Source organism: Stenella coeruleoalba (genome assembly GCF_951394435.1).
Source record: "Stenella coeruleoalba genome assembly, chromosome: 16".
NCBI lineage: Eukaryota > Metazoa > Chordata > Mammalia > Artiodactyla > Delphinidae > Stenella > Stenella coeruleoalba.
In genome coordinates this window covers 9,080,585-9,102,898 of record NC_137162.1, presented here as the reverse complement: position 1 = coordinate 9,102,898, position 22,314 = coordinate 9,080,585, and the positions used below count along the sequence as shown (strand labels likewise).

General features: G+C 40.6%; 1 protein-coding gene and 1 long non-coding RNA gene across 3 annotated transcripts; one reads left to right on the top strand and one right to left on the bottom strand.

The window, feature by feature from the left end:
• Nucleotides 1-280: 280 nt before the first annotated feature.
• Nucleotides 281-16,053, bottom strand: LOC307174880 (ATPase PAAT-like; the record flags this gene model as incomplete). Its single annotated transcript, XM_079899338.1, has 6 exons — nucleotides 281-1,444; nucleotides 4,732-5,186; nucleotides 11,671-11,877; nucleotides 13,993-14,065; nucleotides 14,900-15,103; nucleotides 15,890-16,053. The coding sequence occupies 6 exons, from the start codon at nucleotides 16,051-16,053 to the stop codon at nucleotides 1,210-1,212; spliced, it is 1,338 nt and encodes a 445-aa protein (XP_079755464.1). The 3' UTR covers nucleotides 281-1,209.
• Nucleotides 16,054-16,352: 299 nt separating this feature from the next.
• LOC307175296 lies at nucleotides 16,353-21,466 on the top strand. Of its 2 annotated transcripts, none has more exons than XR_013824292.1 (3): nucleotides 16,353-16,458; nucleotides 17,251-17,321; nucleotides 20,566-21,466. It is a non-coding gene; the product is annotated as an uncharacterized lncRNA (long non-coding RNA). The 2 variants fall into 2 exon arrangements; XR_013824293.1 differs by having other exon boundaries at nucleotides 16,372-16,458; nucleotides 17,217-17,321.
• The last annotated feature ends 848 nt before the right edge of the window (nucleotides 21,467-22,314 follow it).

The window sequence follows — 22,314 nt, the reverse complement described above, 5'->3', positions numbered from 1 at the left end:
ATGAAAGGGTTCAGCTTTAAATGAGACACATTTCTCCTGAGTGCTGAAAGAAATGTTACCTAATGGCTACATATGTTGTTAATAAATTAGGAAAAGACTGATAAAAGTAATATACAAGTCCTCATGTCCCTAAGGTCAGAGTGATTAATAAATGACCACATTTTATATTAGTTTTCACTTCAAAGAACTAAATTCATCAAAATACAACATACTAAATGAGTGTAAACCATCCTTTTTCATCTTAAATATTAGATGAAAAAAAAAAATTTTTTTTTTTGTTTAAGACAAGTACTTTCCAGAGTGGATGCATTTATTTTTCAGATGCAAATATATCACCTTACAACACATATACAATAGGTATGATTTCTGAAAATCATGTCTGCCAGAGAGATCTGTAATCTCCTTGATTCATATGCCTTAATCCTTCAATGCAGAAGCTCAGCATTTCACACTTTAATCAGAAAAGGGCTCTGGAAAGAACCTGTATCAGCTCAGAAAAGGACAGAATTCCTTCTACTTTCTGAGTTGATGGAGATCAAACAAGATGACTTCTCTCATTTCACATCAAACATAAAATCTAAAGTAATAATCCTCACAAAGAATAGGTCAGTTCTAATTTTTACTTTTCTATCCATAACTACAGTGTGACAGAACAGAAAATTAATGGCCCCAATGTAAACCAATTTTACACATGCCAAATATCACATCTAATTTTTTATCTGAAATAAACAATAAAAAAGGTAATATGGTGATCTGAAATTAAAGGTTGCAAGTATTAAGTACCCAGTTTTCTAAGATCAATTAGAAAAAGAAAAAATAACAATCAAGTATTCTAAGCATTTTGTATACCCGTAAAACATAAGGTCTTTCTAAAAATTAAGAGTATTCCAATCAAACACATATAAACTACCAACTAATGAAAGGCATTAGAAATCCTTAAAAAACTTGAACACTTTAAGCAAGTATATGTGAATTTCTTATAAAAGTGAAAAATACGGAAAACAAAAATAATTTTTGACCCTATCATGTTAACTCTTAGTGTACAGGATGAGATTTACAGGAACAGTCAGTTAAAATGAACACTGAGATTGCTTTACGTAAGTAAACGGTGATCCTCAAATGACATTAAATAGTTGCTTTGACTTTTTGGGGTTTGGATTTGTAATAAATATGTAATAAATATCTGTAGTACTTTGAACATGTTCAGTGCTATCTTTCTCCATTTGAAAGTCTTTCTCCAGAGTCATGATGTCTTAGAGGCGTGCCAGAGGGTGGGGAGTTGGGACTTTGCAGCAAGTCCACTAACAAAGCAATCTTATTATCTATGTGCTCCTGGAGTTTATATATTCGCTGATCAATGTAGTCCGTAAGTTTCTTTTCCATCAGTTCCATATTTTTAGAAAGAATCTTTTCCAAGTAGGAACAAATGGATTGCTCTTCCATTCTAAAAGTAAATTTAAAAAATAATAATGTAACAATTTTCCCTAATATTATAACAAAAACAACCAAACTGTAGTACGATAAAGCAGCCAACACACAGTGCTGAAATTTGTCTCCACAACTATACTGTCTCCATACAGCACACTTCCAGGTTCTAAAATACACACTCAACAGGTGACCACAATCCTGAATGCCCAAAGCATTCTTATTTCTTCAATTCTTTAAACATTTAAGCATACAATTGAAATGAGAATATAAAAATGAAGATGATGGAATTTCTACCCTCAAAGAATGGCTCTTTAGAAAGGGTCCTTTTGATTTTGAGCTCCAAACCTAAAGTAATCTTGCAAGATTTTTTTAAGGTTTTCTAAGTACTTCCCCAAGCAACTGTACAATTTAAATAGTTTTTTTCTTTTTTAATCCACACAACTTTATTAAATTACTGGAAGCTTCTGTGAACAACTGTGTACAGGCTTTTGTGTGGACAGATGTTTTCATTTCTCTGGGATGAATGCAGAGGAGCACAACTGTACGTTTAGTTATTAGAAACTGCTAAAATATTTTTTAGAGTGGCTGTACCATTTTAAAACCTCACAGGATTTAAAATGAGATCCAGTTTCTCCACATCCTCATCAGTACTTGCTGTTGTTACCACTTTTAAACTTTTTATTTTAGCCATTTAAATAACTGTATAGTGGTATATTGTCGTTTTAATATGCGTTTCCTTAATAGCCCTGAGGTCAGTCACACATCTTTTCATTTGCTTATTTGCTTTTTGTACATCCTCTCTGATAAAATGTCTATGTCTTCTGCCCATGTTCTAATTGGATTTTTTTAATGTTGAGTTTTGACAGTTCTTTCTATATTTTAGATATGTCATTTGTTGGATACGTTATTTGCCAATATTTTTCCCCACTTTGTAATTTGTATTTTATTCCTCTTAACAGAGTCGTTCACAGGGCAAAAGTATTACATTTTCATGGCATCCAATATATCAAATTTTCTATTACCTTGCTTTTGGTGTCATATCTATGAAGTCTTGTCTTAGGTCCCCAAAGTTTGTCCCCTATGTATTATTAGAAAAGTTTTATAGCTTTATGTTTTACATTTAAGTCTACGATCCATTTTTTTTTTTGGTACGCGGGCCTCCCACTGTTATGGCCTCTCCCGTTGCGGAGCACAGGCTCCGGACGCACAGGCTCAACGGCCATGGCTCAGCTCACAGGCCCAGCCACTCCGTGGCATTTGGGATCTTCCCGGACCGGGGCACGAACCCGTGTCCCCTGAATCGGCAGGCGGACTCTCAACCACTGCGCCACCAGGGAAGCCCTACGATCCACTTTGAGCTAAATTTTGTATAAGGTATGAGGTTTGGGTCATGGTTCACTTTTTGTCCTTCGGATATCCAATTGCTCCATCACCATGTGTTAAAAAGACTATTCTTCCTTTATTGAATTGCTGTTGCACTTTTGTCAAAAATCAGTTGAGCATATTTTTGTGGGTCTATTTCTGAGCCCTCCATTATGTTCCATTGACCTACGTGTCTGTCCCTCTGCCATCACTACATCATCTTGAATACTCTAACTACATAAGACTCGACACTGGGAAGAGTGAGTCCTCCCACTTCATTCTTCTTTTTCAAAGTTGTTTTAGCTATTCTACCTCTTTTGTTTTTCATATAATTTTGAAAATGATCCTGCTTATGTCTGCCAAATATTGTGGTGGGATTTCAATATGCATAATATTAAGCCTGCATATCAATAGGGAGAATTGACAACTTTACTATGTTAGAAATTGAATTGGTAATTTAACAGTTTCCAGGAAAGAAATAACCAGGCCCAGCTGCTTTCCTTAGAGACTTCTACCAAACATCTTAAGAAGAGATAACACCGATTTCACACAATCTCTTCTAAGATGTAGAACTCATCTTATGAGGCCAGTATCACCCTCGTGAAAACCGGACAAAGACAGTACAAGAAAAATACAGACCAGTATCTCTAATGAATCAGATGCAAGAATACTCAACAAAATATTAGCAGATCAGATCCAGCATTGTGTAAAAAAGAATTACAGCCCACAACCAAGTGGGATTTATTCTAGGTATACAAGGCAGGTTCAGTTTTTGAAATTAATGTAATTCACCATATGAACAGACTACAGAAGAAAATTCATGATCATATGAATGGCCATAGGAAAAGTATTTGACAAAATCCTATACCCATCTATGATGAAAGAAACTCGCAGGCAACTAGGAACCAAGGAACACTAAGCCTCACAGTCCCTGAGCAATCTGACTTCTTTCCACCTTTTACAGTCTTTGTATGTTTGCTGGATTATGTCCAGGGATTTTATTGGTAAAGTGGGGTATCTGAGAGAAATGGGGACATTCCATCTCAGCTGGACCCAGGAGCAGTTTTTAAATATTTAGGGTTTTTTTCTTTGGGTTGTATTATTTGTTTGTTTTGTTTCGTCATATCACAAGTTAACACTGATGTAGACTATCAACTATTAAAGACTACTGTTATCCTTCCTTGTCCTGCCCAAGTAAGAACCACTTTTTTTTCAATAACTTATTAAACTCCTCAAATTTCAATGCTATTAGAGACATTAAAATTTCAACCAATACAACTACCTCATTTTACATGGGAAAAATGTCTAAACCAAAAGATTTAAACACTAAGGCAAAACAGTTAAGCTAGAACTATGATTAGAGTCCTGAATTCCAATCTAGCGCAAAATTTGGACACATTACATCTATATAAAGGTTGGGGAACATACTAAACACTTAGCCACCCCTCAATCAAAGCAGGACTGGAAAAAATTGGAATTATGAGATCAGGGGATAAGGGCCTGTACACTAGAAATAATTCAGAGCTGAAAAACGTTTGGATGACTCCGAAATTAGCCTAGGTCACACACGATCTACAGAGGAAATGTTACAATGGCTCACTTCATATAATCAGGCAAAAAATGTACATATCATGGTCACCACAGCTCCTCTCCATTCATGCAGACAACTCTCTACTCTGACCCTATCTGCTGCTTGTACCCCTTCCATCAGATGCCTGAGAAGTGCTCGGCACCTCCAGTTTGACCCACTTCTTTCAAAGCAATCCATCCTACTCTGCTGAGTATTTCCTTCTTATAGTGTGTTAATGGTGACATGTACAAGCTCCTACAATCCTCTCTGGAAACATTTTCAGGCAGTAGTTTTTGAAACAAACCTGCTTTCCTCCACCTGCCTCCCGCCTCCCGCCCCCAATCGAAACCACACTTGTCTTAGACACTCACGTAACACCAACAACGCCTTCGCCGGGCTTGGTGATGCTTTCCTGCCACTTGGTGTTGGGTCCCACACGGAGATGGTTCACTTGACTACACAGATTCTGCAGAACAGGCAGCAACTCAGAGTTAGGTATATGTGAGCTGTCGCTTGCTTTCTTTGGTAGCAAAGAAGATACTGCATTCTTAAGATCATTCTCAGGAAGAGAATGGTTTTGTGGCACAATTTTACGCTCTTGGAGGCTTGTCATATTTCCTCCACCAGCTGGCTGCGCACTTTTATCAATGTAAGCTTTTAAGTCTTCAGCCACGTTTCCAGATGTCAATCCAGTCCTGGAAGGGAAAGGTGTGGGGGATGACTTGTCGAAGGCCCCTGAAGCAGATGATGATTGCAGTCCGATCATGTGCTTGAATCCAGTGCTTCCCAAAACTGACTGAAGCTGCTGTCCGATGGGAATACAATTCTAAGCAAGGTAAATAAGAAAATGTTATTATTAACATGAGTGATAATGACAGGTAACCTCTGGAGTAACTCAGTGTCAGGCAACCTGCCTACTTTCATTTGATCCCCAGAACTTTCACATGGAGTAGGCTATAACTACTATCCCAATATCAAGTTAGGAAACCAAGACTAAAGTTAACTTGGCCAAGGTAACACAACTAGTCAGTGGCAGAAGCAGGACTGGAACCCAGGCCACCGAACTCCAGAGTCAGGACTTCTAATCATTTCAGTAGTTTTGCTAAGGAAAATATTCAAACAAATACAAGCATACTTAGTAAAATTGCACGGGCTTATTTTAATGTTTCCACTACAAAGGCCTCCTTAATATATGGTAAAAATGTAGTATTCTCAGCTGAGTCACAGTAATTGATAACTTTCATAGAACTAAAAATCATCTGCCCGCCGTCACATATGGTAAGCCAACCTAAGGATATGCAACTTATTTTCACTGGAAGACAGACCAGATAGTTACATATTTAAAGTATGATGTTATATGAGTACTTCTGTGACATTTTCAATGACTAAAACGACCTACCTTTTGGCTAAGTCTGCCTTAATAATTTGGAGGGTAATGATTATGTTTTGTGGCCTCAACTCAACCGGCTATGCTATATTATTTCCCGAGAAGACTCAGGCTCACCTTTGAGAGCAGGTTACACTGTCTCCTACACCGGGCCATGTTCTTGCTATGCTCTTCAATTTTTCCACAAGAGAAAAGCAGAACTACCTCTAGCCTATCTGTTAAGTTATACACCTCCATCCTAAATTCTAAACACAGAACTCTACTAGGGATTCTTATAGGGAATATCATCTCATACTTAATGTTGCTCAGTATCTAGTGAGAGAGACTGAGAAAATTACACAAGATTAGGTGAAGACCCGCAGTCCGTATATTTTCTGGATATTCTAAAAAATGATTCTTGGATTAAGCCAGCCCCAAACTCATTCATTCAACAAATATTCACCACAAATCTACTCTGTGTTAGGTACTGTCTCAGTCACTGGTAATAAGCCAGTGAAGAAAACAAATGAAAATTGCTGATCTGTGGACACTACAATCTAGGGAGCAGGGAGAGACAAACAACAAAGAAAAAAAGAAAGAAAGACAATACATCCTGTGAATAGAGATGGTGATAAATACTTTAGGGAAAATATAGCAGGATAGGGGAATGACGGGAGCAGGGATGTTGGTAGGGTGGGAACAACAAAGGCCCCACGGAACTTCTACTGAACTGCCTGTTGGAGAAACTCTCTTTATAAAGAAATCTTACCTTCTTCTATTGAATGCAAGTTTCGAAAAAATCTTAAATTATTCCTGAAAACGAGGATTACATACAATTATATTTACAAAATTTAAAAATTAGACAACTCTCCTTAGGTGAAAAGGAGCTTTACTCAGTCATAAAGGAAAAACTCAATTATTTTTGGTAGTGGCAAAATTCTGGTACTGCAAAAAAATTTTATGATAAAAAATTGAAAATTCTACAAAACAGCAATCACATAAACAGTGGAATCAATGTCAAAATCGTATGCGAAAATTAATTTGGCAGAAATTATAATTAAAAAATCCAAATGGAATTAAGACATGCTATATGAGTTTTTCTATTTTGATATACAGTAATATTTTATTATAATAAATTCACTGATTATAAAAATTAGTCATATTTTTCTCAGATAAAAGCTCTTACGGTGATTATTTTTCACTTTGAATTAAATGTTAAGAAATTCACAGGTTAATCTATATGGCAGTGCAGTAAATGACCCAACCTTAGTTGCTGATGACTATTCTTCTGCTCCTTTTGTTTGACTTTATTCAATTCTTAATTTTCTTGAGCTGTCGTATGTTGTCTTGCAAGGCACCTCAAACCCTTTTAAAAGTAGGCAGAAGAATATGTATAAAATAATTCATACGTACTTACTGTTTAGGGTCCGTGTCATATTTTATGTGAAAAAAAAAATTACAGAGCAGCCTAAAAAAACATGAAAGCATTTATGTAGAATTGTGTCCGCATACTTGTACATGTGTATACTTAATTTCATATATGTACACATATACCCCCAGATTTTTGAAAAACTGTTTATCTCTGAACATCTTGTAGGATTTCTCAAGACACTGTCTTTAACTTTTTTAATTATAAAGATTTTGAACAAGTATCACCTTGAAAATGCAAGAAAAAAGATCTTTTTACTTTTTTAAGATGAAAAAGGTAAACAGTGAAAATCTTGAATAACTGAATATATTTTCTTTGAGAAAGTCGGGCACAGCTTTCCCTCCGATAACATTAAATGACAACTATATGCCAGGCACTTTGACTCAGAATTCCTACTCAATTATTCTAAATTGCTAAAGCAAAAACAAATGAAAGTCAGCACATGTGAACTTCAAATACAAGGAAAGAAGAAATCACTTTAAGAAACTTTCCAGGAAACAAGGAACCACAAGGCAAAGGTGAAGCAGGGAGTCTAGAAAGCTGCTCCCCAGGTCCTTTCTTTCCTCATCAGGACAGGCCCTGCCCCAATTAACATATGAAGGTTCCAAACAGTGTGGGTTTACACCCCTTCCATAGAAGGAGAGGTTCTGATCATGAAACATCCCTACTTTATACTCAACAGATAGTTACAGAGCTTAAATGACTTTCCAGGAAGATGTTCCATGGATTCCTTGTTTGTGGACAAAAGCAATCCTAGAGAACCAGGTATATCCTGTGAGAATCATTCATAAATATAGCCTCCCCACGAGAAAGAAGACTTTTATTAGCATGTTTAAAAGACGATTTAACAGGATCACCTTCTTTCTTCCCCAGGGGGTTTCCCAAATGTCCCCATAGATAATGATTTAGCACGTGTGTTCGGGGGTTACAACACACGTGCTGTTGGTTGGAGGACTTGTGTTTCTATATGATAGAAAATGCGACAAGGACACACACCAAGCTTGGGAATAGGATGAGAGTTGGGAGAGCCGTCTTACAACATACCTTATGTACTTGTGAATGGACGGAAATTCATAGCAAAGAAAATGTATTATTTTGGGAATGAAACAAAAAACCCTAAAAACATGGGCAAAAAACCCCACAAACTACTATTCACGTCATTTCTTTTCCAAAGTCAAGGTTTTAAAACATAAAAATCAGTCCATGAACTGATTTTACTTAATTCATTAACCCTCTCTAATGTTTCCAAAATTTTCCACACACAAAAACTTTGTTTTTAAATGTTTAATCTCTATGTCCACTGGATCCTTCCCCTCAAACATCTGTCCTTAAAATATGCTATGCATAAGACTCATCTGGCATTGCCTGTATAAGATAGGTGAGTCCTGGATCACAAGCTCAGTGTTTCAGGTCACTGGTGAGGGCCAGGATTCTGTACTTTATAAACATTCCAAGGGATTCTGATACCGGCAGGTTCCTTATCTCTATCATTCTTGAAACAACCCACTTTACCCTGGCTACCTCCACATTCTAACTACCCATTTACCATCTAATCCCTCAAAATCTGGTTTCCATCTCATCACTATTCAAACTGACCCCCTGAAGATCTCCAAGGAGTATTTAGTTGATAATCCAAAGGGCATATATATTACGTAAAATTTACTCGGAGCCATAAACTAGACAGAAAGGTCGTCTTTGCACAAAGCTTATATCTTAATGAGATACACAGAACAACACATAAACAAAAACAGGCAAGAAAGCGCTGATGAAAACACATGATACAGATGTGGAGGAAAAGGCTAATATTTTAATCAGGGTGGTGAGGGAAGGTGTCATTCAAGATGGAACGTTTAAGATGAGGTTGAAATAACAAGAAAAAGGCAGACTTGCTAAGACCAGGAAGAGAGGATTCTGGCCAAAGAGAACGGTTAAGAGGGCAAAGGTCCTGAGGTGGGAGCACGTCTGGATGTTTGTGGAATACCCACATCAGAATGTCTAGAGCAAGGCATGTAAGGAGATGCAGCAGGAGATGAGGCTGAGGAGGTAACGAGGGCCCAGATCTCAGGTGAGAGCGTAAGGAACCTGGATTAGTTCTGAGTGTCAAGGGAAGCAGCCAGGGGGCTTGACACAGGGGACGTCGAGTCTGATGAGGCCATGCTGGCTGCACTGTGGAGAGGGAGCGTGGTGCAGGAGGACCAGCTGGGAGCCTCCTGAGGTATGGAGGTGAGATGCTAGTGCCAGAGCAAGGAGAGTGCGGACGCTGTTCATTTCACAGCTCTCCTTTCCATGCTTTCCAAGATCATGAGCAACTCTCCTGCTCTCCTGTGTCTGCCTGTCGATCCAACGATCCTCGTCCTAAATTAATATGGGCAAATCTCACAAAAGTTATGCAAGCTTTTAAACTCATATTATTGGTTTTAACTTTCATCCTATGATCTTACCAGTATTATCGTTTAGATTGTAAACACGAAGAAATTTATCCTCAAAAAGAGGAAGCGATGCCAAATAACAGCACTAAGAGCTTTGAATTCAGGTCTCCTGACATCAGATCTCTTGCGACTCTTAAGCACTGCCGTGACCTGCTCTTCTGGTTCCCTTTTCCTCTCCCCGTATTCTTAGCAAACGCATCTACTCTCCCAGGGTCTTCCTTCCTGGCTCCGGTCTCTCCCCTCACCCGCTTCCCCATCATCTACTAGGCACGCTCCTCCCAAACCTCCCTCCACTCCACCAGCCCCACCTGTGTTTCCATAGCCTCACATCATCACCCCAGGGCATGTGTTATTCACATCTAAAACGCAACATTCCCAAATTACACTCCTTTCCCCCAAGTCGCTTCCCCCCTTGGGTTCTATGTATATTACGGTAACACCATTTTCAAAACTTCAGTTTCACGTTTGATTCTGTTTTTCTCCCACAGAACCCATCTTAAGTTAGTTGTCAAGTCCCAATGGCCCCACTGCTGTAGCCTCTCACAATCCAGCATCAGGTTACTCCTTCCAAGTTTAGACTCTCATTAACTCTCCTCTGGATGATGGAAATAACAGAGCTGCTTTCCTTCTCGTAGCCTCACTTTCTGTTGACGCATCTTTCCTACTGACTCATCTTACACATAATAGCGGATTAAATTTATTAAAACAGAGCTAGAAAACACCCACAAACTCTATAACATCATTCAAAATCCTCTAAGATCCAGCCCCAGTCTACCTGAAACTTCCCCTCTCACTTATTCACTCCAGAGAAATGAACTTCTATTCATTTCCTAGCTACATCCTATTCCTCTAGCACTGAAGATTTAATCCATACTGTTCTCTACCTCTTAAGTTGCACCCCTCCAAGTTTACTTGTCTAATCCCACCCTTCCTCTTTAAAGGCCTAGACAAAACGCTACTTCCTTTAATAAGCCTCTCTTAGCATTCCTCATCATTCCCCACTTAGATACCCTGACTCTCCTAATAAGACTACAAATAAAGATCCTTAAAGACAGGCTGATCTTTGAATCTTCGAAAGTTAACCAAAACAGTGTCTTATACTTCAAGAAGGAGCTTAATAAATGCTTGCTGAATGAATGAGCAAGAGAATTCATAGAAAACTGTGAAGTCTGTACCAAAAACATTTTTTTTGCAAGATGCTATTTTTACCTAAGTCAGTAAAGGTAACAGTCAAATCAATAATAAAAGTTGGGGCTTCCCTGGTGGCGCAGTGGTTGAGAATCTGCCTGCCAATGCAGGGGACAAGGGTTCGAACCCTGGTCTGGGAAGATCCCACATGCCGCAGAGCAACTAGGCCCGTGAGCCACAACTACTGAGCCTGCGTGTCTGGAGCCTGTGCCCCGCAACAAGAGAGGCCGCGACAGTGAAAGGCCCGCGCACCGCGATGAAGAGTGGCCCCCGCTCGCCGCAACTAGAGAAAGCCCTCGCACAGAAACGAAGACCCAACACAGCCAAAAATAAAAATAAATAAATAAAAATAATAATAATAATAATAAAATTGAGGGACTTCCCTAGTGGTGCAGTGGTTAAGAATCCGCCTGCCGATGCCAGGGACACAGGTTCAAGCCCTGGTCCGGGAAGATCCCACATGCCACGGAGCAACTAAGCCCGTGTGCCAGAACTACTGAGCCTACACTCTACAGCCCACAAACCACAACTATTGAGCCCGCATGCCACAACTACTGAAGCCCCCACGCCTAGAGCCCGCACTCTAAAACAAGAGAGGCCACCACAATGAGAGGCTGAGCACCGCAATAAAGAGTGGCCCGTGCTTGCTGCAACTAGAGAAAGCCCATGCACACCAACGAAGACCCAACGCAGCCAAAATTAATTAATTAAATAACTTATTTAAAAAAATACAAAATTTAAAAACTAAAAAAAAAAAAAAGAATTCTGAACCAAAATAAATTATTAAAAAAAATAATAAAAGTTGAAAGGAAAAAATTTATGTCACCACAAGTCTTTGTAAGAATCCATTATTTAAAGAATTTTAATGGTATTTGGAAAGAAATCCATTTCTACTCACCTGCTGTTGGAATCTAACCATATTCATCAGTTGCTGAGCTCCAGGTGATAACTTTGACCCCAAGGACTCTATGATGGTTTGGACCCTCTCCAGGTCTATCCTTGATCCTAGAGCAGGACAGCCTGCTGAAGAATTTGCCAAAACTGGCCTCATGTGTACCACAACTTTACTGATGAACACACACTGCTTTTCGCCAAGGGAGAGCAACTAATATAAAACAAAAGTTCAGGAAAATTAATAATGATAATAAAAACAATCATTATTTAAGGTCACTTCTTGTTAATACTGCAGTCAGACTGAAGCATTCAAGAATCTGAAAATTAACTTCAAGTACATTTTTAAGTTTTCTCTAGTCATAGTCAGAAAAAGGCTAAAAAGTACTACATGAATTTAAAAAGTCTTACTGCAACTAAAAAATTAAGTGTAAATAATGTTTTACTTAATAATTTAAGGAATTAAGGATAAACTATACCAATCTGAAACCTTAACATACTGAAACTTGCTATAATATTATTTAATACAAAATAAGACTCTCTAGAAACCCATGCAAAGTATTTGCTGAAATACTAAACATAAGTCAGTATTTTAGAACTTAAAATGAATTCTAAAGGAATTCTAAGAGAATGTCCAGATGACTTCAGAGAGCACAATGGTTTACATATAGAAAAGATGAGTTCACGATGATTTTCTAACTTGTGAAAAGAGTAAATAAAGGTCAAGCTTTGACCCTAGCTCATCTGGCTTCTATCCCAGTAGCTTTTCCAATGCTTTATGCTTCTTCACGTTGTCCATGCTTCTAGACCAAAAGACATTTCATGTGTGGTGTAGGACAACAAAGCAGCAAAGTGGAACAAACACAGCATTTAGAATCAGAGAGACCTGTGTTCAGTGATGGCTCTGCCTGCGTGACCACGGGCAAATGCCAAACTTGAGTCAGGAGTAAAATGAGTTCACATGGTTGTTATGAGGATTATGTGTTAAAATTTCCAGTATATATCATTGAGTAAGTGCTCAAACATAATGCATCAGTAACTATTACTTTTAACTTACGTATACTATTGGCCCAGAAGAAGCCTTCATACAAACCCAAGGATTTCCCTAAATGAAACACTCTTTCACTCCCTGGCACTTCCACAGCACAGTTTCAAATACCATTCACCTTCAGAGACACAACAAACCCATATATCACACAAAGACACAGGTGAACACAGACCCATGATCTAAAAACTCAGTGTGGCACCAAAGATGTGAATGTCATCAACAAATAAGTAAATGCCTCATGAAATGTAAACACCCACATTCCAACCTCCATATTATCCCTGTTCTGCTTTTTAACCCCCAAGCCCTTCTCACTAGCGAATGTAATACCTATTTTACACACTGAGTCAACCTATTATCTGTCTTGCCCACTATAATATTAGAATTGGAATGAGGGCTCCATTCCAATTTATTTCATAACTGCCAATTCCTAAATGCCAAGTACAGTATCTGGCATCAATAGGCACTCCAGTATTTGTTGGATGAATGAATCACCTTATTTAAATGACTTCAGAAGCTATTAGTATATACACGTAAAACAACATCTTGGGATAATCAGTTCTGCGCTCTTCTGTAAGTAATAATCAGCATAGAATTTTAGAGATAAAAATAATCCAAGATTTATTTTCCTTAGTCTCCTAATATTACCCATGAAGTAGGTCCAAACAGGTGAAGAAACTTGCCCAAGGTTATTCTGCTAGTCAGCAAAAGAGCTCACTTAATAGTCAGGGCTTATGATTTCCAGCTCCGTACCCTTTCCCTAGATCTGATGACATCAGGAAAGTTCACCTTAACAATATTTTTCATGCTGAAGACAGCAGTCCAAATCCCTTTAACTTTCTGGTGCTCTTGTCTGAAACTTCTCTAATTATATTCTCTCTTTCTCCATATTCTGGGACCAAAACTGCTTGTGCTTTTTTTTTGGCACCTAAGTTTTATATAAAGATAAAAAATTTTTTAAACTTATGTATTATTGTAAATAAACTATACCTCGATTTAAAAAACTTTTTTTCATCACAGTTTTTCAAGGCTTAAAAGTACAATGCCACTGTATTATCAATCGTACATGTAATGACATTGCTGTAAATAATAAATGTTCAAATTTTGAAAGAGGTAGACAATTATTTAGAAAAGAATTTCTTTTTACATGTTTACTAAGTATTTCTGAACTAAAACCAGGGACCAAGTTGGACTAACTACATTACCAAACCTACAGATAATAGGTATATATAGTAGAAAAACAATTGTAGTTTTCAAATTAGTTAAAATTTAGGAATGACTTACCTTTATTTTACAAGCATGTGTGGAAGACTCCAATTTTAGATATTTTTTGTACAAAATAATCTTTTCATGTTCACTAAAAATAAAAAAGATTTAATTTATAAAAAAAAATTACATATTATCACTTTTAACAGTTACATTTAAAATTAAAAGTTTCCAGGACAATATTTAAATCCTTGGATTCAGTTTTCCTGGTGAGGCATAAACAGCTGGGACTTCCTACTGAAGTGCACTGGCTACAGAGACAACATCTGCCACTTACTAGCTGTATAAGAAAATGAAATTAGGTATCAAATGTATACTTACGTAGCACAGAGCACACTGTAAAGCTCAATAACGTACCCATTATGTCCAACATGCACGGCATATAAAACACTTCGTATTTTGATTCATATTAAGGAGAGATTAGGTCAGAATCTTTGTAAGAAATCAGAAAAAAAAAATCAAGAAGTATAAAAATGGGTTAAATAAGTATACTGGTATGGCACAGTGTTGGGTCACGCACATATGTAAAGAGTTTCCTACAGGAAAATGTTCAAAGTTCCAGACTGATAGACAACTTAATTTTTGGAAAACAGATCGCTGTGAGTTAAAGAAAACAGACAAGAAACACTTACCAGAACTTCATCTGATCAGTCTTCCACTAACTAGCTATGATCTTTTACCAACTACTCTCTCTTCCACTAGCTCTCAATTTCCACGTTTATAAAAGCAACTAGGCTGATCTAGACTGTCTTTAAGATCCCTAAAGGTCTAAACTTTTATGTCTGCTGGTCTGTTTTTATCTTCTCTCCCCTAGTATCTGGAACCAAGGTCAGATACAATGTCAGAGAATCAATAAATATCACAAAAGCTCAAGAAAATAAAACACTACTTCAGAAGAACACTTCCACACGCATACGTCACAAACCTGTTATCCAGAACATTACAAACATTCTTGCCCCTACTGGTTCCACAGTACTCCTCTCCTGAGTATACTTCCATATTTCTTGCTGAACTTAAAATGCCAATGGAAACGATTTCTTCACCTCCAGGAGGGTCACATCTCAGGTAAAGGAAGCAGGGGTTTTCATCTTGGCTGTTCACGTTTCTTTTCAAAATCACCAGATCCTGGCTGAAAAGAAAAGGAAGAATATTATACAGTTCTCTGAACACTGTCATTAACCCACTTAATGGGCCACAGGGGTTGACATGTTATCCTATTCATTTACATTTGCATTTGGAGACCAAGCGCCTTGCAAAGCACTGATGAAATGCTCAATACAGAATTCCTAAGGAAATGATGCTTTAGACATGAGGGCTCTCCACTCTTTTCCCCTGACTTCTGTAATACATTCTAAGCGACTTCCTATAATTGCCTGTCCAGTTAATGAAATGTATGTACTGGGCAGCTAGTGTAAATTAAAAAACAGTTCAGAAGTGGGGGTGGGACGGGGTGCAGAATGGAATAAAGGACCAAAGTGTGCCATTTTCAAAACTAAGCTGAGGAAGATTTTCGACATCTGGATTTTTTTTTAATGCCTATTTTGGTCGACAGGAGGTTTTTGTTTCGGGACAGAAAGATCAGAACCCCCCGGCTCTGATCCCGACAGGGGGCCTCAGGAGCCGACGTGACGGACACAAGGGGGAAGGGGGTGAAACGCCGAGTCTTCAGGTCACCTGCCCCCCGTCCCCTGCGCTCGACGCTCACGCCGGACTCGCCTCCTCTTTCCCGCGGGCCCGCCCCCACCCTCCCGCCACCCGGGACCTGCCCCCTCGCCCTCGCCGCCCGCACAGACCCGTCACCAGCTCGGCTCCGGGTCCAGACCCTCTCCCCTCACGGCCCCCGCCTCCCCTCCAGGCTTCCCCAGGAGCGTGGCTGGCACCGAGCACAACCCCAGCCCCCGCCGGCCCGGCGCACCCGGTGGCAGGCGGCGCCAGCAGCTCCTCCCAGTCGGCGTCCCGGGCGCCGAGATCAGACCGGGTGAGATGGAGACTCTGGGCCAGGGCTCCACACGCGGCATCCCAGGAAGAGGCCAGCGGTGGGCGGCGGGTCAGTGGCAGGTGTACAGTCTCGGTCTCCATCTGGCCACCTACACGCCAGGCCAGCTCCGGAACCTCTCTTACAGCTCTTTAATTTCCGCCAGACTGAGGGACTGTAAAGGAACAGAGCGACTTCCGCCTCGTCCGGCTGCAAACCCCAGAGCCGCAGCTTCTCGCCGGGGTGGGGAGAGACCAACTACCGTACACGCGCATGCGCACGACGGCCGGTTTGAGCAGATGGTGCAAAATCTGCGGGGGGGTGCGGAAGAGCTGGAGTCCGGCGCATGCGCACTGACAGCCTGGTCCAGCTGCTGAGCTGTGCGCAGGCGCGATGCGGTGCGCGTGGGAACCCAGTGGTGATTTGACGTTGGCCCCGGAGATGTCGTGTGGATGCTGGTGTCTGGACTGACCCGCAGGGTTGGTCCGGTGAGGAGAGTACGTCGTGAGGTAGGTGTGATGTCGTGGCTCTCGAGACCTGAAGGACCTCGTCCCGACCCTTGCTGTCTGTGTCGCGGACGCCGAGCCTTTCCGCGGACTGCGGTGGGGTGCGGGGGGCTGGGGACGCGGCGGCCGGGCGGTGGAGTCGGCTTTTCAGAAAGTCCTCAGCCCGCTCCGCACACGCGCTCTCTCCTCCGAGGGTGTCAGGTGGGTGCCGGTCGTTCGGCTTTAGCTGAGGAGGTTGGGACGGTGTCGCCCTTGGTGTGGGGCCGGGGCGGGTGGCGTCTGAGGAAGGTCTGTGGCCCTGGGGCTTTGCCCTGTCAGGTGGCCTGGGCCGCCCTCGTGTCCCCCGGGCCGGGTGGAAGGTGGAGAAAGGCCTGGGCCCGAAGTGGGGTGGGGTCTGCTCTCCCGGCCCCGGGAAGAGCGAGCAGGACGGCGGCCTCGGGTCTGCGGTGGAGCAGAATGCGAGCTGGACCTGAAAGACCCTGAAACTTTGGGTCCGGGGAAGTGGGAGCGGGTGGCTCTTTCCAGATACTGCCGGGATAGGAAGGTAGATGGTCCCTCCCCACCACCACTATCTGTCCCCTTCCTGAAGAGGCCTGTGCAGATGAGTTTTCCACCTTTTGAAAGAAAAAAGGGAGTTAGAATATAGAAAAGTGGAATGTCAGAGTTCCAAAGGCCTTGAGTGTAAAGGGCCTAATTTGCAAAGGTGTTTTAATACTGCCGACGCATTCTCGGTTGTCTACATCAGTATTTTTGTCTTATAGTTCCTGCTTCCTATATATTAGCTTTAATTCACAGGACCAGCTTTGGACAGCCCAAAGAAAATAGGCTTTTCTTCAGAAACACCCGTGTCCACTTTAAGGAGCCAGGTCAGTACTATCACCTGGACTTTGACTTTCTTGAATAAGGCTGAAGGACCAAGTCAGGAAACTAGACTCCTATTGTCTCCCCCTTTTTTTTTTCACACAGCCAGTAAATCACCAAATCTTGGTTTTCTTAGAGGAAACCTGTTCTATCTTTCTTCATCTCTGCTTCTTCTGTTTTCAAGCACTAGCTTTCATTTGAACAGTTCCGGGAGCTGCTTTACTGTCATTAGCCTTCGTTCTCAGCCACTTCCACTCCATCCTCTGCACTGCCCTCTTCTCCTTCCGGTGCTTGCTGCTCCCACCTGCCTCCCTGCCCTCCCATCTCCCCCACCTGTGCGCAGGCTTTTCCCTCTGGAATGCCTGTTCTTTTGGAACAGGGAAAATCCTGTGCATCGTTCAAAATGAAGCAGATCTCCACTCTGCTATAGAATTAAACTCATTCCTCTGTACTACTCTTATACTTTTAATTTATGTCAAAGAAAAACCCAAACTGGACAGTAAAAGCAGATTTTATTCAGAACTATATAATAGAGGAAAAGACCTCAGTGTAGGACCAGGCTCAATTCTAAATACAGCATGGACAAGTGAGAATTTAAAGCCAAGGAGCAGGGTAGGGGGATCAGTGGAAAGAAAATTACTAATGAGAAACCTCAAGGGCCAAGATGATTGTGCCTGAACCTACCTAACAGAATTCTTGCTGGTGAGCAGCCAGGGTTATTAGACATCACCCAGGGGATGATGGAAGATGAGGAACCTGATTAGCTATCAAGGGTGGTCAGATACGGAGGATGGGGGATTTGGAATTAAAATAAGTTGACTAAATTGACTTAGCAGTGTTCTTGCTAAAACTAGATTTTACAAGGAAATGCCCAGATGAGCCTAGGAGAAGGTTCAGGAGCCTGAATAAAGTTTGGCCAGGCAAGAATCTTTGTCAGGTACTATGATTCTCTCACGGTTTCCGACTTTATCAGTTTACATATTTGTGTTCCCTACTATGTAGGCTTGCTGAGGTTAGTAATTATTTTATGCCTGGTAAAGGGGCTGAGTACAGGTTTGTTGTATGGAATTGATAGATTGGTGAGCGTTGGCTGGCAGCTGTATCACAAAATAAGAGACGCAGAAAAAGGCAAAACTAGTAAATTCAAGCTTATGCTTTATTCTTCACAGCCAGGGTGGTGGTTGTTCAGAACTGACCTCACTCTTAATACGATAAACTGCTCTCATCATGAATTACAACTGATTTTTTGGCCCTATTTTTCCCCTTGAAATAAATCATAAAATATATGTTGGAAACTTACCACCAATATCACTAGGATGTACTATGCAATTCTTTCACTCATTTTAAAGTTTATTACAGCTTAACATGTACGAACTCAATATGCTCTTTAGAGGCATATTTCCAATCTGTTTTCAGAATATGAACCAATGCATATTTGAAAGGTACATTTTAGAAAGAAGTGACTTGTGGTATTAGTTTTCTTGGGCCCATTCATTTAGTAATATGACAGTTGAGGTGTTGACCATCTTAATTTTAAGTAGAATGAGTTCTTACTGTATTTGCCCTGCCTTTTACCCAGGAGTATACTTCCCAGCAAGGTGGTTTTAGGAACTTAACTTTCCTCCCAGCTGGTACCACTTGAGTTGTACCTCTTCTCCTCCCTTCCCGTTCTTTCTGGTCCCTGCAGGCCCTATGGTTGCCTGGAGTTCCTTCTTCTCACCCTGCCTCAATGCTGGACCTGCAATTAAGTTAGAAGCGGGAAAGAAAGAGTAACCTTCCTACCCCTTTTTCCCCAACTTCATTTATAGCTGCTCGCCACCGCCACGTCATTTATAACCTCTGTTCTGGTTAGTCCAACATTGCTGGACTGTATACAGTTTTCAATACAGCCTGGCTTCAGCCTTTCTGAAGACATGTAGAAATTATGGGGAAGCTCTTGATGTGTAGCTAAATCTGCCTACATCCATGATTATCACCTGTGTGACACCTTCTTATCCTAAAGCTGTTTTTGTAGTAAAGGGTTAACTTGTTAAGCGTGGGATGTTCAAAACTTGCCCACATTCCAAAGACAGACCTGGTTCCTGACCAACTCCTGTCTTATCCTCTAAGCTGCTGGAATATCTGCTTAATAAAATTGTCTTTTTAACTATGGGCCTCAGCCCCACCAGCTAGGTTGTGCTAACAGCATGATGTGTGGTGAGGGCTATACTTTTTTTTTTTAATATAAATTTATTTACTTATTTTTGGCTGCTTTGGGTCTTTGTTGCTGGGAACGGGCTTTCTCTAGTTGCGGCAAGTGGGGGCTACTCTTTGTTGTGGCATGTGGGCTTCTCATTGCGGTGGCTTCTCTTGTTGCGAAGCATGGGCTCTAGGGCACATGGGCTTCAGTAGTTGTGGCACGTGGGCTCAGTAGTTGTGGCACATGGGCTTAGCTGCTCCGCAGCATGTGGCAACTTCCCAGACCTAGGCTTGAACTTGTGTCCCCTGCATGGTCAGGTGGATTCTTAGCCACTGTGCCATCAGGGAAGCCCCCAGGGCTATACTCTTTTAGTTTGGCCTCTGAAGAAGGTAAAGACTAAGAAACTAATGTCAGCACATTGGTGCTCCATGCCTACCTGATTGACCCCCAATAAAAACCTTGAACACCAAGACTCAGGGGAGCTTTCTTGGTTGGCAGTACTTTGCACATGCTGTCACACATCACTGCTGAATGCTTGCACCTGGTTTCTCTTGGACTCTGCTCCATGTGCCTTTGCTTTGCTAATTTTAGTCTGTATCCTTTCCTGTTTAAGAATCTGTTATAAAGGCACAAACAGCAACAAGACGTGAAGAATTGCGCATTCTTCCATTAGTAACAGTAGTTATATGGGGAAAGTAGTAGAGTTTTATTAGGAGATAGTGTGTGCAGCTTTAAAAAAGAACCCTGCACTACTGTTACATGCTTTTCTTGCTTCGCTGTCTCTGCCCACTGTCACTACCCTAGAGTCTTAGTAAAGAGAAGAATTAAAATTGGGGAAAAGATTTCTTTAAAGATACAAATATAGGTATTGGGGGTAAGGTAGGTAGTAAATCCCATAACCATGTTTCACTGCTAACTGTACATGCCTTATAACAGATTCTTAAATACTCTGGGTTTCAGAACCTCTTTATACCCTTAAACTGTTGAAAACTGCAAAGAGCTTTTGTTTAAGTGGGTTTTATCTTCTACATTAAAAAAAATTAACAACCTTATTCTGCTTGGATCTACAGCAATGTACACTAATGTGAACGAATCCAGAAAGAGTGGCTTGAAAAGTAACCAGCATGAATAACATGGTATCATCTATGGAAAAATCCACTCCAGCTTCAGAATACCTGGCTTAAAAAGAACTTTCATAATGGACCCATTTCATGGGATTGTTTTATCCTGCATTCTTGGGGTCTTAGACTGCTTACCTAGAGTTTTAAGATCTATGTGAACTAACTCTTCTTTTGGTAAGTTAATAATGAAACAAAATAGTATCCAAGCTAAATCAACCATTGGATGTGTTTTATTATTATTATTTATTTTTTGTGTGTGGTACGCGGGCCTCTCACTGTTGTGGCCTGTCCCGTTGCGGAGCACAGGCTCCGGACGCGCAGCCTAGCAGCCATGGCTCACGAGCCCAGCCGCTCCGCGGCATGTGGGATCTTCCCGGACCGGGGCACGAACCCGTGTCCCCTGCATCGGCAGGCGGACTTTCAACCACTGCACCACCAGGGAAGCCCTGGATGTGTTTTATTATTTTTTGTTATGTTTTTGTGACACTTGTACATTGTGAAGAAGTAACTGAGCAAAAATTCTACATAGTATGTTCACAACTCATTTTGAATATTGTGTGTTTTTTATAAAAATTACCTGTCTTTATGTATAATTGTAGAATTTTGAGGTATGTTTATTAAAGTCCTTCCAGGGATATGTTGTACTATTAGATTGCAGGTTAAGGGGAAGCTATAGAATCCTTTTTACCAGTTTTACCTTTGAGAGTTGTGCTTTTATATACAACGTAATGTGAACAGCCAATGTAAATTTTTAAAATTTGTAGTTATATTTATCTCTGTGCTGTGCACATTTTATTTTTCTCACTTTCTCTCCTCAAATAAATTATGAGCTTTTTTTAACACCAGACGATGTCTTTATTTATGTGTGAATCCCGAGCATTTAAGGCAGTATTTGGTACACAAATATCAAGTGAACAATGAATGGTTAACTTTTGCAGTGTTAAAATACGAGGCTCATTTATTAGGCTTTCGAGGGGGTTGACTGTTTTAAACATCTTTATAATAATTTTAAACATATGACACCATGATGGAAGCAAGGAAACAGTGAGAATCTCTGTTGGAAATCTCTAGGAATTGCTTTCTTCTGAGAAAATTGTTTTGGAAGCTTAAGACACCAAGGAATTGACATCTGTTTCATCTGTGAGCCAGAGGTTGGTAGCACTCAGATTCTTCTTAGCAGAACTGCTTCTTGTACCTTTGATCTTTCCTCAGACACTTTGGTGGTTCTTAGCGTTAGTGAGATTGATGATTATTCTGGGTCTCAGTACCCACTTTCAGCATATTAGGTCATTTACTTTGCTTTCATCCTAACAACACCAGGAGCAAAGAAATCAGAAAAACGCTAGAAAAACGCTAGATACTGTAAAATTAGTTCAAGATTTGGTAACGTTTGAGTATCTGGCTCACACTTCAGGCTGTCTTTGTTAGGTTTTTTTAAAGAAGCTAAGAAGGACAATAAGACTGGTGACATGATGATTCAACTGGAAATGACATTGATGGTGATTATAGAAAAGGAGAGAATAAGCTTATAATTTTTACTTTGGCATAAACTTTAGAGGAGGAGTTGTTGAAATGGGTATGAGCAATACCTCATTGGAGAGTAAAGTAAGGAAGTTCATTTTCACGGACCTATAAGTGGGTGGCAGCCAAGGAGACCAGCATTTACTAAGTGTCTGCTAGGCCACAAAGTAAACACAT